At 39.1% G+C, this 22,569-nt stretch overlaps 1 protein-coding gene across 3 annotated transcripts in view; it reads right to left on the bottom strand.

Annotated features, from left to right (window-relative positions):
- GYS2 (glycogen synthase 2) overlaps positions 1–20,726 on the bottom strand; it is a 60,973-nt gene extending 40,247 nt beyond the window's left edge. Inside the window, exons 1-5 of one of the 3 annotated variants that reach the window (XM_043882310.1) lie at positions 20,294–20,420; positions 14,991–15,076; positions 8,392–8,573; positions 3,075–3,266; positions 241–423 (exon numbers count right to left, since the gene is read on the bottom strand). In XM_043882310.1, the coding sequence (XP_043738245.1) occupies positions 241–423; positions 3,075–3,266; positions 8,392–8,499 (483 nt within the window). In that variant the 5' untranslated portion in view covers positions 8,500–8,573; positions 14,991–15,076; positions 20,294–20,420. Of the gene's footprint in view, positions 1–240; positions 424–3,074; positions 3,267–8,391; positions 8,574–14,990; positions 15,077–20,293 lie in introns of all 3 variants that reach the window. The other 2 variants (XM_043882309.1, XM_043882311.1) reach the window with 2 other exon arrangements.
- Positions 20,727–22,569: the final 1,843 nt, after the last annotated feature.

Here is a 22,569-nt window from a genome sequence, read left to right on the forward strand (position 1 = left end):
CTGTTACTTCAAAGTGGACAGGCATCTGGCCTGTCCCGGCTACACTTGGCTGCACTCTGAACAAAGTTAAACTTTATATGAGCTCTCAGTCCCCTCAGGGGAGGCTGCGTCACAAATATTGATTGGTTAAAAGGGCATTTCTGCCATCTGGATGACAGATGAAAGGTGAAGATCAATACTTCCCATCCTTCAGCTTCAAGGGTCGGAAAGAAAGGTGGCGAGGGTGGAAGAGCTAATTACCTTATCAAGCTGGTTGTAGAAATCGATGTTAGCTGCACAGAGATACCGCCCAAGCAGTGTGGCGTGGGTGGTAAAGACTGTAGCAATGGGCAGTTTCCGAGCTCGAGAAAGGATCAGTCCAATCCCAGCCTGCCATTCATGGAAATGGACAATGACGTGTCTCCCTTCGGCATGGTCCGTCACCTAGGTCAGAAAAGAAACTTGTAGAAAAGTTGAGGATGAAGTTTGATCTTGCTCATGGTCCACAGCATAAGGAAAGTTGTTATGCTTGTAAATTTTAGCACAATTAAAAAGAATCTAAATATAAACCATGCAGATTTATCAACTATAAGGGCTTTCTAGAATTTAGCTTCCTATTCATAAAGTCCATATATGTTTATGGCTTAATCCTCTTTTTCAATATGGATCAGATTTATTTTTGCATTCACAGAGGGGACTCCTAGAGTAAATGTACAGTAGGTGCTCAATTAATATTCATTGAATGAATGAATGATTAATAGCAATGAAATTTTTGAAGTTTCACTGAGCATCTGAATCAATTGGGACAAGCCACTTACAATCTTCTTTTTTAAATTAAAAGTAATGACTTCATGTTTTAAATCAGTCTTATTTGGATTTTCTGCTACTTAGAGCCAAAAATATTTTAGCTGATATATTATTATTATATACATCATTATTTTATATTATGATAATATTATTTTCTATTATTAATATTATTTTTAATATATCTTATTTTGTATATTATTATTTTAAGATTATGAGACTGAGGGAAAAAGAGATTAATAACTTGCTTAGAAATTTAGTAACACACTGAGGACCCAGATCTAATTCCAGGTCTAACTCTAACACTAGGTAAGGCACCAATTTCTTAGCCTTAAAGTTACTTTGTTTCACTAAACATAGAGCTATCATACAATCCAGCAATCCCACTCCTGGGCATATGTCTGGAAAAGATGAAAACTCTAATTTGGAAAGATACATGCACCCCAGTGTTCAGAGCAGCACTATTTACAATACCCAAGACCTGGAAGCAACCTAAATGTCCATCAGCCAATGAATGGATGAAGACATGGCATACGTATACAATGGACTACTCCTTGGAAGGAAAGTTACGACCAACCTAGACAGCATATTAAAAAGCAGACACATTACTTTGCCAACAAAGGTCCATCCGGTCAAGGCTGTGGTTTTTCCAGTGGTCATGTATGGATGTGAGAGTTGGACTGTGAAGAAAGCTGAGCATAGAAGAATTGATGCTTTTGAACTGTGGTGTTGGAGAAAACTCTTGAGAGTCCCTTGGACTGCATGGAGATCCAACCAGTCCATCCTAAAGGAGATCAGTCCTGGGTGTTCATTGGAAGGACTGATGCTGAAGCTGAAACTCCAATACTTTGGCCACCTCATGCGAAGAGTTGACTCATTGGAAAAGACCCTGATGCTGGGAGGGGTTGGGGGCAGGAGGAGAAGGGGGCGACAGAGGATGAGAAGGTTGGATGGCATCACCGACTCAATGGGCATGAGTTTGAGTAAACTCCGGGAGTTGGTGATAGACAGGGAGGCCTGGTGTGCTGCAATTCATGGGGTCGCAAAGTGTCGGACATGACTGAGCGACTGAACTGAACTGAACTGATTATTCAATCATAAAAAGAATGAAATACTGTCATTTTCAACAACATAGGTGCAGTAGAGATTATCACACTAAGTGAAGTAAGTCAGACAGAGATATCATTTATAAGGGAAATATCATACACAAATGAATTTGTTTACAAAATGGAAACAAACTCACATAGAAACAAACTTAGAGTTACCAGAAGGTAAATAGTGGTGGGTAGGGATAAATTAGGAGTATGGGATTAAGAGATACACAGTACTATATATAAAATAGATAAGCAGTAAAGATTCACAAACTGTATTTTATATCTTGTAATAACCTACACACCCTTTATGACTGTTGGCTTCATCAGAAAGAAGTTATACTGGTAAAGAGGACACACAGCCAATATACAGCTCTGTGATTTCTTCTTAGAACACAGTCCCACTTTGCCAGAGATGCTCTTAATTTTTTTATTTTTAAGCAAAGCATAATCATCTTGAGGTAATGCAAGGAATGTGAAGAAATCCTACTGCCATGCTTTCAGGAATTGAGTACAGACATGGCTCATTTAACAAAGACTGATTTCCAAGGCTCTTCTTGTTTTTTTAAATCTACAGAATATTTCACTGCTGTGGACTTCTTAGCAACTGCTGAGATCACTTCACCCTTTAGTAAATGATTAAAAGATCTAAGAGCCACTGCAGTCACACAAGCACTCAGGAATGAACAAAACCAAATATTTCAAGCCATTTCCACTCCCCTGATGCTGGAACGCATGTACATAGTCCATGATGTAGAATATTTTTTCCTGCATATATACTCAATATTACTTATGTAGCAGGAAATATAATTGGGTGTTTTACCCACATTGTTCTAGTTAAACCTGACATGAGGTAAATATTAATAAGCATGATTATCACCATGTTTCAAAGACTGGTATTCAGTTACAGGGCTTCACTGGTGGCTCAGACTGTAAAGAATCTGCCTGCAATGTGTGGGACCTGGGTTCGATCCCTGGGTTGGGAAGATCCCCTGGAGGAAGGCATGGCAACCCACTCCAGTATTCTTGCTTGGAGAATCCCCATTTAGTTACAAGAAGGCATTTTCTCAGATTCCTTTGATATGTCAATAAAACAGTTAATAACGGTACCATCTCAAAACTAGCTTAAAAACCAGAGGCTCATTGCTGGGTACTACAATATGCTTCTCCTCTCTCATGGGACTCTACAGTAAACAGTACCTCTTTCAAGAACCAGGCAGTTAATGACCCAAAGATCAGCATATCGTTGGCTTCCTGGTCGTGATAAGGAATGCCAACGTTGCATGCTTCCCAGAGGTCTCCTTTCCACTTGTCCAGGTTCCAAGCCGAATAGCCAATGTCAAAGAGAACCACGTAAGGACTCCCTTCTATCAGCCATCTTCCAAAGCGCACCTGCCATAGAAAGGACACATGGCCATGGAGTAACACTAGGCAATGCAGGGGAGGAAAATCTATTTGTACTTAGAAGCTGTGCTTGATAGAAACTGTATTTAAGAACTCCGGAGATTACACAAGCCATATAGGAAACAATAGTGATAACACGGAGCATCTCATGTTTGAGCCTGCAGAGGAAATGAGCCAGCACCCATTCATCTAGAATCTCCAAGTTCTTGCTTTTCATTAAATTTAGTCATTCAACAATGAAGTATATAGATCATGTGATCTTTGTTCTTCTGTCTATCATTACCTTCCCATGACCTTGAGCTCATGGTTTTAGGTTGTTTCTCTAGACAAAGGTATATGATTTCTCTTATTCCTCCTATCAAAAAAAAAAAAAAAAAAGTGACAATAAGTGTTTCCCAGTATGGTTGCTGCAAGAAGTCTTAACTAAATATATTGACCAAGACATATTTTGGGGGCTTCCCAGGTGGTGCTAGTGGTAGAATACCTACCTGCCAATGCAGGAGATATAAAACGCAAGATCAGGAAGATCCCTTGGAGGAGGGCATGTCAACCCACTCGAGTATTCTTAACTGGAGAATCCCATGGACAGAGGAGCCTAGAGGGCTATGGTGCATACAGTTGCACTGCTGAACATGACTGAAGTGACTTCACGCACACAGGCAAGACACATTTTCTCTTTAAGATAGCAGTCTAAGTCTATTATATTCTTCAAATTGATTATTTTATTCCAAAATATTTTGCTTTGTGCAAGTTTTAATGCAGTAGCTATTTCAAATTTTTTCCAGTTGTAACTATATAGTCATTTGTATATCTAAATTTTAACTTCCCTTTTGGTATCCACTTTTCTATAGTAATTTACTCATGTTTTTTATTTTATGTTTCTTCTCCTATTATGTGCAAGGCAATTCCATAAGTGACTTCAAACCCTTTTTGAAGTTGGCAGAAGCGAAGAGCCTCTCTCATTGGGTATCTAGTCCTCTCTAGTAAACTGAATTTGTCTACATTGCTAACATTGACCTTATGACTCCTCCCAAGGCTGAATTTTCCAGAGCATGAAAGCCCATTTGATCACCATTCCCTTGCTTGGGACTCAGGAATTCATGGTGATTTCTTTCTCCCATCCATGCCTTGGTAAACATTGAAAAGTCCTCATTACTTGTCAGTTGCACCCACTGCAATTCAGTATTTATCATGGCATAATTTCCTTTTCAGATTTAGTTTTCCTGAGCTCCAAACAACCTTTCAATAGATTCTTTTGGGACATTCATTGATTTATACATTCATTTAACAAATAGCTACTGGTTGCCTGATATGTGGCATATGATGCAGTGAGCTAAGAGCACAGTGAAGTGTTGAAACTACAGAAAATGTAAGCTAGCTTGTCTTGACTTCCAGTGTATTCTTGCTCATGACAGGAAACATCTTTACATCAGAGATCTGCTTGGAATCTTGAGAGCAGTCAGTTTCATCATGACTTTCATCTCCCTCTTCTTTCACAAGAGCTTCAAATGTGAGGGGCTTCCCTTATAGCTCAGTTGGTAAAGAATCTGCCTGCAGTGCAGGAGACCCCAGTTCGACTGCTGGGTCGGGAAGATCCTCTGCAGAAGGAATAGGCTACCCACTCCAGTATTCTTGGACTTCCCTTGTGGCTCAGCTGGTAAAGAATCTGCCTGCAATGTGGGAGACCTGGGTTTGATCCCTGGGTTAGGAAGATCCCCTGGAGAAGGGAAAGGCTACCCACCGCAGTATTCTGGCCTGGAGAATTCCATGGACTGTATAGTCCATGGGGTTGCAAAGAGTCAGACATGACTGAGCGACTTTCACTTTCACACTTTCAAATGTGAACCCCTTCTAACATCTCACTCATTTCATCCCAACAGTATAACATGCAGCCTTCTCTATTCTTCTAATTCTCCACACCATTCTCACTGTCATATGCTTCCAAAGTACCCTCTGGGACTTGAACTTACCTTTTAAACTAAATGTTCTACACTCTAAACCTCCTAGACACCACCACTCCTATCGACATCTTAATGGAAACTCTTTTTTCCACTCTTAGAAACTTACAAAATTCCTTAGAAAACTCTTAGAAAATTCCTCAGGTGAAAGCGAAGGAAAGTGCAGATTTTTTTACATCACACTGAAACTTTTAAAACCTTATTCTTTGTATATAAAGACATCTCTGAAATTTACATTATCCAAACATGTTACCTTTCCCTGTTCTGTGAATCTCCTGGGTACTTTTCTACCTTATTCTGGGAAATTTTAAAATCCAAGATTGTATCCTACACACTTACCTCATAGCTATTTGACCGTACTGACTTTAAAGAACTTCATGTCCACCGCCTGTTAGCCCCCCAAGCTCAAGGCTGCAATCTTAACCTTGTCAATAGCCGAATTGTTACTCCTCTGAAATGTTTAACCTTAGCACTGTACCCCTCAACCACAACTTCCGTACTTCTCTCACTGTGTTTTTCCCAGTGTATGTATTCTTTCATTTTCCTCTTCAGCATCTCCAGTTTCTAGAACCCTCCTTCTTGTCCTACATCATCACCATTTTTTTTCCTTTCATTACTTCCGTTCCTGTCCATTTCAGATCCAACTGTCCAACAACTCAACCGTTAATTCAGTCAATTGCACAGTTACCTTCAAGACTTATGCCACCTTGCCTCGTTGCACACGTGCTGAAATTAAACAACACTGAATCTCCAACTATCTAACTTCTAACACTTTCAGTCAGGCTGCTGACTGCAGTAAATCCCCTCTACACATGAACCTTCAAGTTGCGAACTTTTAAAGATGCAAACGCGCGTTCACATGTCCCATCACATAAGTTAGCTCACGTGTGTGGCATACACGGTCACACGTGTGCATCCTCTAAAAACGGTTTTGCTTTTGCGTACTTTACTGTATAGTACTGTATAGAGTACAGTAGTATAGTACTTTATTTCAGGCCCCAGACCCTGTGCCATCAACATCAGGCATGCGTGAAATTGCAACTCACCTTCCACCTCCTATTGCTGACGATCCTCCATCTCTACCATCTCCCACCTCCCTCCTCCAGTCAGTAAATCTTCTTGTCTGTTTACCTGATGCCAGCCCTTGAATGCTAGTTGTGGGACCATACTACTGCACTTTTCAAGGCACTGTACTGTAAGATTAAAAATGTTTTACTTTTTGTGTCCATTTTTTATATATTGTTTGTGTGAAAAGTATTATAAACCTATTACAGGACAGTGCTATATAGCCGATTGTGTTACTTGGGTACCTAGGCTAACTTTGGTGAACAGACAATTGAACTTGAGAATGTGCTCTCAAAACAGAACTCATTCCTATGTAGGAGACAGCTGGAGAAAGTCACAGTTGTGTATATTTGTGCCATTAAAAAGTCATGACTATATCTTAAGCAGGGGCTTCCCTAGTGGCTCAGTTGGTAAAGAATCTGCCTACAATGCAGACCTGGGTCCAATCCCTGCGTCAGAAAGATCCGCTGGAGAAGGAAATGGCAACCCATTCCAGTATTCTTGCCTGGAAGATTCCATGGACAGAGGAGCCTGGTTGGCTACAGTCCATGAGATCACGAAGAGTCGGACATGACTGATCGACTAACACACACACACATACTTTAACGATGTCTGGAAATTCTTTTCCCTATTCCTTTAACACTTTTCCAGAATTTTTTTCTTTACACTCTTATATTAATACTTGTCTTCTAGCTCTCAGAAGTTTATCTTGAGCACTTAAGATCATTGAAAACACAGAGTGAAATGATCTTGAATTCCTCAGTAACTCATTTCTGTTTGCATTTATCCTGTGTTTCCAGTTTGAGCAAAAGGAGTGAAGAACAATCCTTTCAGTAGGGTTTTGGATCTCATTTCTTCTCCTGTTCCCAGTGACCTTACTCTGTTTCATCATCTATTCCTTCTAAGCTTTCAGTTTCTCTCTATCCTCTGGATGTTTCTTTTTGGAATATAAATATGCTCACTCATATTTAAGAAAACATGAATTCTCAAAGCCATATCACTTGAAAAAACTTTTATCCTTCCTCTTCATAGAAAAGCCTCACAGTCACATTTCTGTATCCTTTATGTCACTATTTATTCATTCCTCAAGCTACTGCAATCTGCTTTAACCCCACTTTCTCCTCTGAAGTTGTCATTAGCAAGATGACCACAAATGACCTGAGTATTGCTCAACCCAACTGGCCTGGGTTCAATCCTTGGTTGATCCAGTCCCTCCTTTATACTTGAAACTCTCTCCTTCCTTACCTTGATATCTCTATTCCTATTGAGATGGCAAAAACTACTGCAAACTTAGTAGCTTAAAATGGCACAATTTATTGTCTTACAGATTTGGGGGTTAGCCCCCCAAAATGGGTCTTATGAGTTAAAACTGACATGTTGGCAGAGGTGCATTTCATCAGCAGTCTCTTGGGGAGAATCTGTCTTCTAGCCTTGCCCAGTTTGCAGAGGCCGTGTGCATTCCTTGGCGCGTGGCCCCTTCCTCTACCTCAAAGCTCTCGTCACTTCAATTTCTGCTCACGTTGTCATATCTCCTCTCTGATTCTAGTTCTACTGCTCCCCTCTTACTAATATCAGGATACTTATGATTACATTGGACCTACCCAGATAATCCAGAATAACCTTCCCATTTCAAGAATCTTAACACTGTCACAACTACAAGGCCCTTCTGGTTCTAATCATTAGCTGAACTTCTACTTTTGCAGTCCCTGACTTCTTTTCATGTGGATGTTCTAACACACTGACATCGCCCAAGGTTTGGCTCAAAATGTTGCCTCTTAGTCTATAATCTTCCACTGAATAATGTTATAAACACCCATAATGTCAATTACAATTTAGACACAACTGACTTTCCCCTAAGCATCTCTATTCTATACCCTCTGCTGAGTCCCAAACCTACTATACTACTAGGTTTTCATAAGGTGTCTCAAATGTAACCTATCTAAAATCAAGTTCATCATCTTTCTCATAAACCAACTTCTTTGGTCTAAGAAGATGAGTGGTCTTTTCTCATGAGCTCATGTAAAGTGTGGTGTGATTCCACAACAGTTTATTGAGACTTGCTGAATGAAGCATCTGACGGTGTCTTTTACCTGGCAGCCATGTTTGTTCATCGTGTCCATGGCTCTTCTAACGGCATCATTCACAGGTTCACACTGTTCCACCTGAGTCTTCATATTATGCTCAAAATATGGACCCATCAGAAAATAGTTGTCTCCCCATTCATCTGCTGTAGTTTTGGCCTTTGTCTGAATCACAGTATAGATGCCACCGACTGTTAAAAAGAAAAGGTCCCATTATCATTCAGGTTAGTAGCTCATGTTAAATGATGAAGGGATAGAAATAAGTCCTCAATTTTTCTATGTTTCTTAAGTCAATTTTTTTTTTTTTTTTTTTTGCTGTGCCATGCAGCATGTGGGATCTTATTTCCTTGACCAGGGATTGAACCCATGCCATCTGCATCCCTGCATTGGAAGGGTAGAGTCTCAATCACTGAACCATCAGGAAAGTTCAAGCCAACTTTTTTTTGAAGTATAGTTGATCTACAATATTGTTTTAGTCCTCATTTTTAAGTTAGCTCCTGAAATCAAGCACAAGGATTTATTTAGCTTTGGAAAAGAAAGCTTTTAAAGAATACTACCAAAAAGTTAGTATTTGTTTCAATTCCATGCTGGGTACTTTGTCAGAGAGCAGCAGATTGGCAGCAGCAAATCACAAATATTTCAAAGAAACCTGAAGAGACAATTGGGATAAAGCAGTACCTGGCTTAAAGCTCTATCTACATGGAAGTGTCAAAGGTGGGACAAACAGCTATTGTCATGGCGCGTGCCCTTAGCAGCAGTAATCACCTTTCACCTCTTCTCCTTCAGTGGCCCAAGGGCATAAGAGAAGACCAAGTATCAGCTACTGCTCAAATTATGAGCAAACTTGGTGGCTCAGATGGTAAAGAGTCTGCTTGCAATGCAGGAGATCTGGGTTCGATCCCTAGGTCGGGAAGATCCCCTGGAGAAGAGAATGGCAACCCATTCCAGTATTCTTGCCTGGAGAATTCCATGAACCAAGGAGCCTGGCAGGCTACAGTTCATAGTTGCAAAGAGTTGGACATGACTGAGTGACTAACACTTCCACTTTTTTTTTTACTTTCTCCCAGGATAAAGAGCCACTTCTCTTCTAGGGACCAAGCAAGTACCTTTTGACAAGGGGGAAAACCTGACAGATCTTAAAGAGTGATGCTTGGTTCAACTTACATGACATAAATCCAAGTTTTCATATAGTACTTCATTTTAGCTCTCTGCCATTGCTGCCACTACAATTAAAACACAAAGCCAAAAAATAGTATACTTTCGGAAAATATGCCTACTGTTATAGCCAGCATGTCTACATATGGAAAATTATCCTGAGGGGAAAATAAGATATGCGTTTAAGGATATTTGGGTTTCCCAGGTGGTTCAGATGGTATAGAATCCACCTGTCAATACAGGAGACCCAGGTTCGATCCCTGGGTCAGGAAGATTCCCTGGAGGAGGGAATGGCAACCCACTCCAGTATTCTTGCCTGGATAATTCCATGGACAGAGGAGCCTGGCGAGCTACAGTCCATAGGGTCACACAGAGTCAGACATGGATAAAGCGACTTAATATGCGTGCATAAGGATATTTATTAAAGAATTATAAAGGCAAAAATTGTAACTATCTTAAATTGAACTAGTTAACTCATTTAACCTGTCTGAGGCTTAATTAGCTCACCTGTTCAATGGGGACACAATAGTACCGAGTTGGCCAAAAAGTTCGTTCAGATTTGTCCCTAAGATGTTACAGAAAAACCTCAGTGCAAAACCTCTTTTTGGCCAACCCAATACCTCACCTGGGGAGAAAGGACAGGTTGGAGCAGCAGTATTAAAAACTATGTTTCATTGAAAAGCTGATATTTAAGGTAAATATTTAAAAGAGTGAGGAAATCAAGCAAGTTGATTCATGAGGAAGAATTTTTTAGGCGGAGGGAACAGTTAGAGCCAAGGCACTACATTTGGAGCAGAGGGTACCAGCAGAGTCATAGGCATTCAAAAGGAAGAGTTCAGTAAACAGATAGGAGGGATGGGGAAGGTCAAGGGGAAGAAGACCCTTAGTAAACCGCACAGGATAATTCTTATGCCAGCTCAGAGCAATCACCTAGTATGAGAATATGAAAACAGTCTAAATCAGTTTCTTGAGTGGTACTTTGCAAGGCAAAGGAATGACTCAAGAAATTCCATGTAAAATCCCCCAAGCTAATACAGATTCTGGCATTAATCGTCAACTCTACTTCCAAGAACAATTTTGTTACTTGTACATGAAGAAGAAAAAGTCTTATTTTTCATCATGGTTTTTCATAAAGTATTTCAATTCTTTAGCATATGGAGTTTGATAGCAACTGCATCTCGTAAATTTCTTATTTCAATCACTCAGACCTTAAATAATACATTTTACTTGTACTATGTGACTTACAATGATAGTCATAATTGACAGCCAAAAGGTAGAATTGTCATCCGCAAATGTTTTGAACCACTCAAAACAAAGTTTTTGATAAGTTGCTTTTTGAGAGGTGAGACACAAAAAGCAAATATAAATACTACTACATGACAAAACAGGGTTCACTAACTTAGAAAAGAGCTAATATAACTTCCAAAATGTAAATATTATATGTAGTTTTCATATAAGCCTACATAAGGTTATTGTCCTTTGAAACTTGATCTTTAAGAAAAAACTTTTTGACCATACCTAAAGGAAATTGAAATGGCTACTTGAGCAGAGTCTGATAATAAAGATATTATCAATCCCAGCTTCCACTGGCTGATGAATGCAGTATGGGACACAGGAAGATGATCTGCAAATCTACAAGCAGAGCCTTCCAGACTGGATCAGAACCGACAGGGTTCACTTAGCCATTCAATGATGAATCTGATTGATGCCAACATCAAGGACACCTACGCACTTAGCCAAATTCCAGAAAAATTTAGGGAACATCGAAACCATTTGTTGAGAAAAAAAAAATTAGACAAACAGTTTGCAAGGGTAACTAAATAGAACTTTTCTCTAAAGTCTGAGAGTCACGTCTTAGCAACATCTTTAAATATATATATTTATATAAGCTTTATTCAAGCCCACTACCAAAATAATTCAAAATCTTCAAATAATTTCTCCTCTTTGTAGACTTACTTCCTTCATCTGTATATTATCCAGGGGAATACATTTTCGGGTTCTGATGGCATACACTCCTTAAATGTCTTACGTTTTTATTCTTGGACAATCTTTTTTTTAATGGTAAACTTTTTAAGAAATTAATTAGCTGATTTGTTTTTGGCTGTGCTGGATTTTCGTTGCTGCCCGCAGGCTTTTTCTAGTTGTGGGGAGCAGGGACCACTCTTCGTTGTGGTGTTTGAGCTTCTCATTGTGGTGGTTTCTCTTGTTGCAGAGCACCGGCTCCAGGGCAAGGGCTCAGCAGTTGTGGTCCACTTGCTTAGTTGGCCCGCGGCATGTGGAATCTTCCTGAATCAGGGATTGAACCTGTGTCTGCTCAATTGGCAGGTGGATTCTTAACCACTGGATCACCAGGGAAGTCCCTTGAACACTCTCTTTTATTTGCAACTATGTACCTTGACCAGAGATTTTAGAACATCTTCCTTGTTTTTAGATTTTTTGTTGCAAATTCAAATACAATTGCATTAATGCAAACAAAACATTTTTATTTACTAAAGAATATAAGGGAGAAGAGAAATTTTTTATTTCAAAAAAAGATAGGATTTGAGAATTGAAATGCAAAGATAAACACAATTAATTAATTTTCTACTTCTTTTTCCCATTTGAGGCTTTCAGCTTTGAAATAAAATAGTCCCTGAATAGTCTTAGAGTGCTTATAAATACTATGACTATATTATTTCAGTCTCTTAGGAATAGAAGCATAAAACTGAAAAAAATTTTTTTCATCCCATATTGGTTGAGACCTGATTGTAAACAAATTTTCCCCCATCCCCCAGACTTCTCCCCTTACAGTCTTTCTGTGAGGAGGTGCTCTTACTGCTAATTGATATGCTAAAGCTTCATTTCAGGCCCTCTCTGTCCTTCCCAGATTTATATGCCAAAAATTGATGCTTTTGAACTGTGGTGTTGGCGGAGACTCTTGAGAGTTCCTTGGACTGCAAAGAGATCCAACCAGTCCATCCTAAAGGAGATCAGTCCTGGGTGTTCATTGGAAGGACTGATGTTGAAGCTGAAACTCCAATACTTTGGCCACCTGATGTGAAGTGCTGACTCATTTGAAAAGACCCTGATGCTGGGAAAGATTGAGGGCAGGAGGAGAAGGGGCATGACAGGGGATGAGATGGTTGGATGGCATCACCAACTCACTGGACATGGGTTTGGGTGGACTCCGGGAGTTGGTGATGGACAGGGAGGCCTGGCATGCTGCGGTTCATGGGGTCGCAAAGAGTCGGACACGACTGAGCGACTGAACTGAACTGAACTCCCCTTAGTTCTCACTCTATTTACCATCTTAAACCAACTCCCCACCTGGCATGCTAATTAAAGGTGAGTATGATAGCCTAGAAATAGGGTCATTCCTATTTTTAACTTTGGAATATAAACCAAGGGTTCACTAAAATCTATTTTTTAATGAATTATTGTTTTTCCACAGTGTAGGTCATTGAATTTGGACTGACTCTTCACTTTCAAACATGTACTTTGCATTTTATTGATCTCTACTTTCCTGAAACAACATGGGAGCTATCTCTCGTGTGAGGGCAAAGTAAAGAAAAGATGAGCTCTCATAACATATGTGTCAGTGAAGTAGCTAAAACTTCAAGTCGTCATCTGCGGCTGATGAAGCACTGCCGACATTGTTAAAAGCAGAACTCCAAGGCAGTATGGAAGGTGAGAGCCTGTTAAAAAGGATATTTTGTTGAGCTGCTAAGGTATGGCCAACTCTTTCCCAAACCCATGGACTGTATGTAGCCCACCAGATGCCTCTTTCCATGGGATTTCCCAAGCAAGAATACCGGAGGGGGTTTCCTTCTCCAGGGGACCTTTCTGACCCAGGGATCAAACCCTCATCTCCTGCATTGACAGGCAGATTCTTTATCAATGAACCACCAGGAAAGACATAAAAAGGAGATACATATAATAATATATAAGTATGTATATAGAGAGACTCTTCACTATTTTTAAGTGATTAAAAGTCGGAGAATTTAGAAGTCTATGATTTCAGTGTACATAGCTACTCATCTGATTCCTATCCCAAGACATAGTTGCAGAAGCAGGGATAGTCATTACAGAGTTAGACATCATTCTCTGAGGCAGCAGGTCTGGCGGGAAAGAGACTAAATGCTACTGGTGATGATGGTCACCAAATGTTTGTGTGCCTGGCAATTGACTAGGTCTGAGGTTCCATTCAGAGCAACTATAGTCCAGGGCAGTGGGAGATGACAGACTTGGAGCAAGCCCACAGGCATGCCCTCCCTGATTATATCCACAATGGCAGATCTGAATGCTTTATACAAGAAGGGCTCAGTCATGGCAATCTGAATGAAAGGAAAGGGGGGAGACTAGTGCTCTTCTTGAACCTATGTGTGTGCCGAGCATTGTTCTTACAGAGACTGTGTGTTTCGTGTGTTGTGACTTGGGGTGCCTTTGACATGACATGGCTGTGCATATCCACTTCAGGAAAAGCAATCCCAACCTCTAATTACAGTGTTGCTCATGACTATAGTAATCCTGATCCATGTCTTTTTTCCCTTTTCCCTGCTTTTGCATTTAAAAACAGAACCATGCAATTGTTCAAACTGAGAGTCAGTGTGAAAATGAATGATTCAAGGTCCCCATTTTATGAATAAATTTTGTAAGAAATAATAATAAGCTAACAGAGAGTAATTAAATGCTAGACACTGTTCTAAGTGATTTACAGTTGCTATTTTCTTTTAGTTTTCACCACATTGTTAAGGAAGATGCTATTATCTTTTTTTTTTTTTTTTTAGGTGGGGAAATTGAGACATAGAGGCTGTGAGATGGATCCAATATTAGACATTTAATGATGGAGCTGGGATTTCCAATCCAGGCAGTCTGACTCCAGACTCACAAGCCTTAGACAGCAGGATTGTAAGTAGAATTGTGCCTTGGTACCCACAGCAGGTTGGTTTTGGGACACAACTCCCTGACTACCACTCTGGATACCAAAATCCCAGATGCTCAAGTCCTATGTATAAAATGACATAATATTTGCATACAACCTATGCACATCTTCCCACATACTTTAAATCATCTCTAGGTTACTTGTAACATCTAACACAGTGTAAATGGGGTATAGTCAGTCTGCTGGTGTGTGGTAAAGTTTTGCTTTTTGGAGCATTCTGGAATTTTTTCCCCACTATTTGTGATCCAGAGTTGGTTCAATCCACAGATATGGAACCACGGATATGGAGAGCTGCCTTTAACTCTATGGAGCAACGTATTGATGAATCTTTGCAAGTAGTGGTGGGAGGGACAGAAGGAGAAAGTGAGCAGGGTCACACAAAGACAAGCATCTTTAGGTCTTGGAGAGGGTGGAATCATTTCTACTCTGCTTTAGAGAAGGTCCATCTGGAAAACACCACTAAAGGGAAATGGCTTTTTTACTTTGGCTCTAAGCATTCTGGTCCAATAAAAAATAAATAAATAAAACAAACCTGGGTTAAGGGAACTTCAGAGCAGTGGTTCTCACATTGATCATAGAGCCCTTTAGAAATATAATGAAATCATTCAGATCTTGACTCTGAAAAAACACGTACATATAATGAGCAAAAATTGCTGTATATCTTGGCTCTTCTCTTACCACTTTGGAACAGTCCCTTGGAGCAATCTGACAGGCTGTAGCCCAGGCTATAGTCCTCAGAAAGTCCGCCAAATAAAACACAACTCTCAACTTTTAGCTTGTGTAATTTTTTTTTTTAGCTGACACTGGTTTAGGGCTAAAACAAGTTGTTTTTAGTCAGTTTTTAGAGGGAAGCATCTATTCAGTGACTAAATTTCAAAATAGTTCACATTTATTAAATTACCATACATTATTTTTGACAACATTCATTAACCTCTTTTTAATGACTCCAACAATTCTCAGTGTGATCAATGGTCCACAGTTTTCAATGATTCAGGCAAGTTTGTACAGAAGAAATAATTGTAGCAGAGAAGTTGAAAGTGAAGCTTATTTCCAGTGTTTGGGCAAAACGCTCCTTCCTAGACCATAGCACAATCTCTTATTGTTCCTTTCTTGCTAACTTGTCCCCCAACTAGTTATAGTGCTATTTGTGGTATATATTAATATATATTTGTGGTATATATTAATATATACAGGCTTCCCTCATGGCTCAGACAGTAAAGAACCCACCTGCAATGTGAGAGACCTGGGTTTATTCCCTGGGTTGAAACAATCCCCTGGAGAAGAAAATGGCAACCCACTCCAGTATTCTTGCCTGGAGAATCCCCACGGAAAGAGGAGCCTAGCAGGCTACAGTCCATGCGGTTGCAAAGGGTCAGACATGACTGAGCGACTAAGCACAGCACAGCACAGCATTAATATACGTAATGGAATATTACTCAGCCAGAAAGAAAGAAATATTGCCATTTGCGACAAAATGGATGGACTTGGAAAGCATCATGATAAGTGAATTAAGTCAGATAAAAAAAGACAAATACTGTATGATACCACTTAGATGTGGAATCTGAAAACCACAACAAATTAGTAAACAAAAAGAAAGGAAGCAGGCTCACAGATAACAAGAACAAATTAGTGGTTACTCGTGGGGAGAGGGAAGGGAAGAGGAGCAATGTAGGGCTGGGGGGAAAGTTACTGTAGGATTACATGAAATCACGTGTGTGACTTGAAAATTATAAAGCACTCTAGAATTTAAAGAATCTTTCATTCAGCAAAAAAAAATTTAAAAACACATCTCACTCCTTAGTGCTTTCCACTGTCTAGAACTTCAATGGCTTCCCATGCTTCATGGATTGGAAATGGAGCCCCTTAAGGCTATTAACTCACTCTGCATTCCACAATCCAGCCCTTGTTGGGGTCTCCCATCTCCTCTCAGGCTCCACTCCTCTTACCCTTTCTGAGCTTCCCTCAGAGCCCTGAACAGGGTTCACTTTCTCACTTCTGTATCTCGGTATGTACAGTTCCCACACACCGAACACTGTCTGCTCTTTATCACCGCCTCCTCATCTCTACCCAGCAGCTATTTATCCTTCAGGAACCAGCTCAAATGTCTCTCTGTTAAAGGTTTTTCCCAAGCCTCCAATTAGATAGAAACCTTCCCTCCCCACACTAAAGCACAGGCTGGCCTTAGAGATATTACAGGTTCTTATCCAGACCATCCCAATAAAACGAAATTGCAACAAAGCGAATCATGAATTTTTTGGTTTCCCAAGCGCATATAAAAGTTATGCTTACACTATAACACAGTCTATTAAGTATGCAACAGTATTTTGTCTAAAAACATAATGTACCTACCTTAATGTAAAAATATATTATTGTTAAAAAGGTTACCCATCACCTGAGCCTTCAGTGAGTTATAACCTTTTTGCAAAAGTAATGTCAAAGATCGCTGATCACAGATCACCATAACAAATACATTAATAATGAAAAAATTTGAAATACCATGAGAATTAATAGAATCTGACACAGAGACAGAAAGTGATTAAATGCCATTGGAAAAACGGACTTGCTTGATGCAAGATTGCCACAAACGTTCAACTTGTCAAAAAAAGCAATATTGGCTAAGCACAATAAAGTGAAACACAATAAAATCAGGTCTGCCTGTACAGTTCTAGAGCAACTTGTTCTCATTCTTACACTCATTACAGTTGACTACAATTGCACGTTTAATGTCTGTAAATTCTGAAAGATTGAAAATCAATTCTGTGTTGTTGAACTCCATGCCCTTCATTTCCCAGTGTCTGATATCCAACAGATAGTTGGTGAATCTTTATTGAATAAGAATGAATGAATGCATAAAAGCAAGATATTTCAAGGTTAATTATTAAAGTAGAAAAGGTTATTTTGAAGTCAGAGAATTAACACCCAATAATTTAACTATGACTCTTATTTGTTATATCTTACATGTTTCCATTGTTTACAGGCAAAATTCTGTCAGTACAGAATTGTCCCCTTCTCTAAAAAATCTTTTGTTTTCTTGGATATGTTTTCTTGTTTGCCATGAAACATTTGTAAGATGGCTGGAGCATACGTAGTATGTACATTTCATCATGAAGAAACTGATATTCAGGCAGTTTAAGGGATTTTTTTCTAAGTCTCAGAAAACCCTGACCTTTTTGGACTGCAACTCTTGTGTTCTTATACCTACGGGATATTTCCTTAGACAGTGGACATTTTAATTTTTTATTCTTGCATGCTAATAAAAAAGAGAAGTGGACTCAGGAGGCCAAAATGCTAGTCCCAACCCTGCTATGTGCTTGACCATTTAATGCATCCTTGTAGGCATCCTTTTCATCTATGAAGTAGAGAAGTTGGATTCATGATCTTGAAGATGTCTCCTATACTGCTGTGAATGGCAGGGAAATAAAAACTCAAAGTAAAATTCAAATTCAAAGAAACTATAGTGTCAATGTCTTGTCAGAGATGCACACAATAATTGTCCATTTATATAAAAATGTAATAAAATCAGACTATAATAAATATTGCAGGAGATAAATATTGAAGGAATAAAGATTGAAGGAGATATTGAAGTGATTGGGTAAATCATTTTAATGGGTTTCCTCTCGACAAGAAAATTCCCTTTATCCTGCACGGGAAATGAAAGAAAAACAGTATCAAAGGCAGCTTAGAAGTTGAAAAATAAATGTATTTATTCCTTCATTCAAAAGAAAAAATATCCATTGAGCATTTTCTATGCACCAGGCACTGTTCCAGGCCCTGAGAGCAGCATGCATGTCATCAGGCTGGAAGAGTCAGCCTGGGGGATGGGGAACAGTCAGTGTTGCCATTGTGGGCCCAGCACCAGGAGACAATACCCTGTTAACATTTGCTAAAAGGAGAGAAAAGGAAGGAAGGGGAAGCATTCTGCTCAGAAGAACCCACACAAGGGCTTCTCTGTCGGCTCAGAGGCAGAGAATGCAGGAGACATGGGTTCAATCCCTTATTCAGGAAGATCCCACATGCCACGGAGCAACTTGGCCCGTGTACCGCGACTATTGAGCCTCTGCCCTAGAACCCGGGAACCACAGCTACTGAGCCCACATGCCGCAGCTGCTGAAGCCTGTGTTCCCTAGAGCCTGTGCTCTGGAACAAGAGAAGCTCAAGCACCACAACCAGAGAGTAGCTTCCGCCCTCTGCAACCAGAGAAAAGCCCGCGCAACAATGAAGATCCAGCACAGCCCAAAGTAGTAAAAATAAACAAATAAATAACTATTTAAAAACAAACCAAAAAGAAGAACCCACACAGAACTCTTCTGAACAGATTCTTGGTGCAAAAGAGGCCCCCCGCCCCGTTTCTTTTCCACCAATAAGCTATATCCTTGAATGCCTGCTTGTTAGGCAGAGAAAAATCTCTATTTCAAGTCACAGGCTGGGATTTATGCGTAGTAAAGATGGCTCTGCTCCCAGGAGCTTTGGGCATATTTAAAAATCTTGTGACTGGAAAAAGAACATTAGGAACAAGCTGATTGAAAAACACTTGGCTTTTCCATATTAAGGTTTCTGTCCTCTTTGCCTCTTACTCAGTAAACTACAAAGAGGAAGACAGTGCTTTGTTCTCTTACATTCATTCTGTACATTTCTACCTAGGAAGAATTTATTTTTATTTATGAGTTTATGAATTTTTTGAATGCATATGCATGAGAGTGAACACTGAGCATAAGGTAAAAATCAGAACAGATGCTAAATGTAATTTCTTTGATTTTGAGGTTTTGCTGGTTCTGATTAGCTAAAGGGAATATGTAATTTTCACATTCATGTATATTTCAGATCCTTTAAATTATTGCAATAAGCATAAGCAACAAAAACAAAAAATATAATTTCCCCCTAAATGAATATATAATAGATACATATTTTCGTTTCAGATCCTTTAAATTCCACACATTATCACTGCCTTCATCCAACAATCATTTGGGCTGGTTTTCCTTGACCTTGAAAAACTCAGTCTTCACAACTGTTGCTTTTTCTTTACCAATATTCCTTCAGTTTTAGTGGTAATAGTCTGAGACTTTTAAACTAGACATTATCAACCCACAAGGAATTGTTTTTTAAGAATTTTACAGGTACCTTTATCATTAAAAAGTTTAGGCCACAGTTCTCTGCCTTGCCTTCTCTAATCCAGCATAAAAGAGGTTACATCTCACTAGGAAATTGTTCTAATTTTGTTAATTTGATTTCCCTTATCTTATAATTTCTATGTTTATATAGTATTGAAGAAAAAACTACATGCATTATTCTTAATAGGAGGTCAATATTATACCTTCAGAACTTCTTCTAAGTTAAAACTTTAATTCCAAGCTAATCTTGAATTATTAGAAATGTTATTAAATATTTCACATACTTGCTAACAGAGCACATGTATATTTCAGATCCTTTCAACAGGGGTTGAAATTTCTAATTAGTCCTGATCAGGCACAATTCTTCCTAAAATAAACTACAAAATTGAAGTTTGTTCCTGAAAAAAATAATCATGAAACCCAAAAAGTAAATATTAATTCTATATCTCTATTTTTGTCATAACTTGAATTTCTAATTTTAATTTAAACGTGCATTCCCTGACCAAGACTAATATTTTCAGTTGTCTCCCTTTCAACACGTACACCAGTGTAAATTTTCATCGCCTGTTGAAATAAACGAGGTTAAACCTCGTCTAAATCTATGTTCGGTTTGAATACTTTCCTCACTCACAAGGGCAGTTCATTCTCACTAGAGTGCGTTCCGTGAATTCCTAATTTACATTCTTCAGTGATCTGGCAAAGAGCTGCCTCAGGGGGTAGTACAAACCTTTATTGGTCACTTCCCAAGAGACTTCAAAGAGCAGTAAATTCTCCACAGGAAGTCCGGCTTCCCACCGAGGCAGCCCACCTAGGGATGTCACAGATAGCGATCGACCTCGAAGCATTCTTCCTTCAGTTTTCCGGCACTTCTGGTCTCTCTCTCGGAGAACGGTTAGCCTAGGAGTGATGCGTGTTAGGGACGCAGAGGTTCAGAGCTGGGAGATGGCAGACTTTGGTAGCTTCTCATATGAAGTAAACCAGCAGAAATAAATCTCTCGGACTTCCCAGAGAATTCCCAATGGAAGGCGGAATTCTCAGCTCCTTTTACACTCTTTCTGGGGAGGTCCAGTGAGGACACTATCTCTGATCAATATCTACCCAAATAACCCAGAGCAATCACAAGTAAAACCCACCAGCTTAGGGCTTAGGTAAACACTCTTAGGATAACGGAATCTTTACAGGCTCATCGTGACGTTAGCACGGACCTTTAACCCTTGTCCTCTAGAACAAACTCCTAGACTCACACAGTCACTGGAACTTATTTCATCACCTCCAAAGTGATCCAGGAATAGCAATTCCACTTATAAAGTATGCAGATCATTGTAGGTTACATGTAGAATTGACTAGGACATGTTTCTAAGCTTTAAGTCTCTTTAGATTTCCTAAGTGTTATTTTTTCTTCTGATTCCGATTTTTAGATCAATAAAAACATTTTTTCTAATTGTTTTATTCCACATTGACAAATTGAATTTTGATGATAAACTTTGATCTTGGTTCCCCTTTCCTTGATTACTTTTCTTAAAACTTTCCTTATGAAAAAGTATAAATACCAGGATGTCTTTAGGTATAATATACAAAGAATGTAATTTTGATCAGTGATCACCAGATCATTTTAATGAGAAATCATTTAATGAGAAATTAATTTTAGTCAATTTACCTCAAATATTATAAAGAATAATTCAATGGATGGGAAAGATAGGAATAAATATAAACAAAATTCTTACAATGGTTTTCTTTAGGTGGTAGTGATGATGATTAATATTTAGGTGATCTTTTCTGTTCACTGTTATCCTACAAATTTTCTGCAATAAACACGTGTGCATATAGTCATATCATACACAGAACAAGCAAAGAATTTTTGAAAGTACAATCAGATCACCTCCTGATTATTTCACTCTCACTCTCATTACTTAGGATTTTTTAAATTCCTGGCTGTTGGCTTTCACCTGGGGCTTTGCCTCAAATACCAACACTCTCAACCCTTCATTTCCTAACAATGAACAACCCTTCATTTCCTAACAATCCCTCAAAGTAAACTAACCCTTGTAAATACTAACCCAAAGTAATATAACCCTTGAACCTATTATTCCTGACACCAGGACACACTTTGTCAATTCTTTGCTTTTTAGCAGTGAATGTCTTTTTCAAAATTGCTCCCTGAGTCAACAGAGGTGAAATGAATGAACCATATTTTCCCACTGAGGCAGCCCACCTAGGGATGTCACAGATAGCGATTGACATTGAAGCATTCTTTCTTCAGTTCTCTGGAACTTTTGGTCTCTCTTTTGGTGAACTGTAATCCCAGGAGTGGTGCGTGTTAGGGACGCAGAGGTTCAGAGCTGGGAGATCACAGGCTTTGGTAGATTCTCATATGAGGTAAACCAGCAGAAATAAATCTCATGGACTTCGCAGAGAATTACAAATTTAAGGCATAATTCTCAGCTCCTTTTACACTCTTTCAGGAAAAAATATATATATTTTCCATGAACATACTTCCATTGAAATATGTCCATGGAAAATACCTTTATCAATCCACATTTTTCTGGATGAATTTGCTTTCCTTCAGATATATATGAAAAGAATGAAATCATTTATGCAATAAGATTTAGAGGAGAAACAGAGAAAGTTCTCTGTTTCTTATATTCGTGAATACTCTCCTTTAAGATTTGTGCTAAAAGGACAAACTGATTAACTGGGAGCCAAAAGAGAACAGATATCTAGACAGAAAGGAGGGTGGGATTTCTCCAAGACGGGAGAAAAACTCTCAACAGTTCCTGAGCTCTAATTTTACACTCACACCAACATTTTATCATTCAGTAAAAAGAGGTGATATGCACCTTAATATCTAAAACCCAAACAACCCAATCAAAAAAATGGGTGGAAGACCTAAACAGACATTTCTCCAAAGAAGATATACAGACAGCCAACAGGCACATGAAAGGATGTGTATGTGTGCTAAGTCACTTCAGTCATGTCCGACTCGTTGCCATCCTATGGACTGTA

This window comes from Cervus elaphus, chromosome 22 (assembly GCF_910594005.1).
Source record: "Cervus elaphus chromosome 22, mCerEla1.1, whole genome shotgun sequence".
In the NCBI taxonomy this organism is placed as follows: Eukaryota; Metazoa; Chordata; class Mammalia; order Artiodactyla; family Cervidae; genus Cervus; species Cervus elaphus.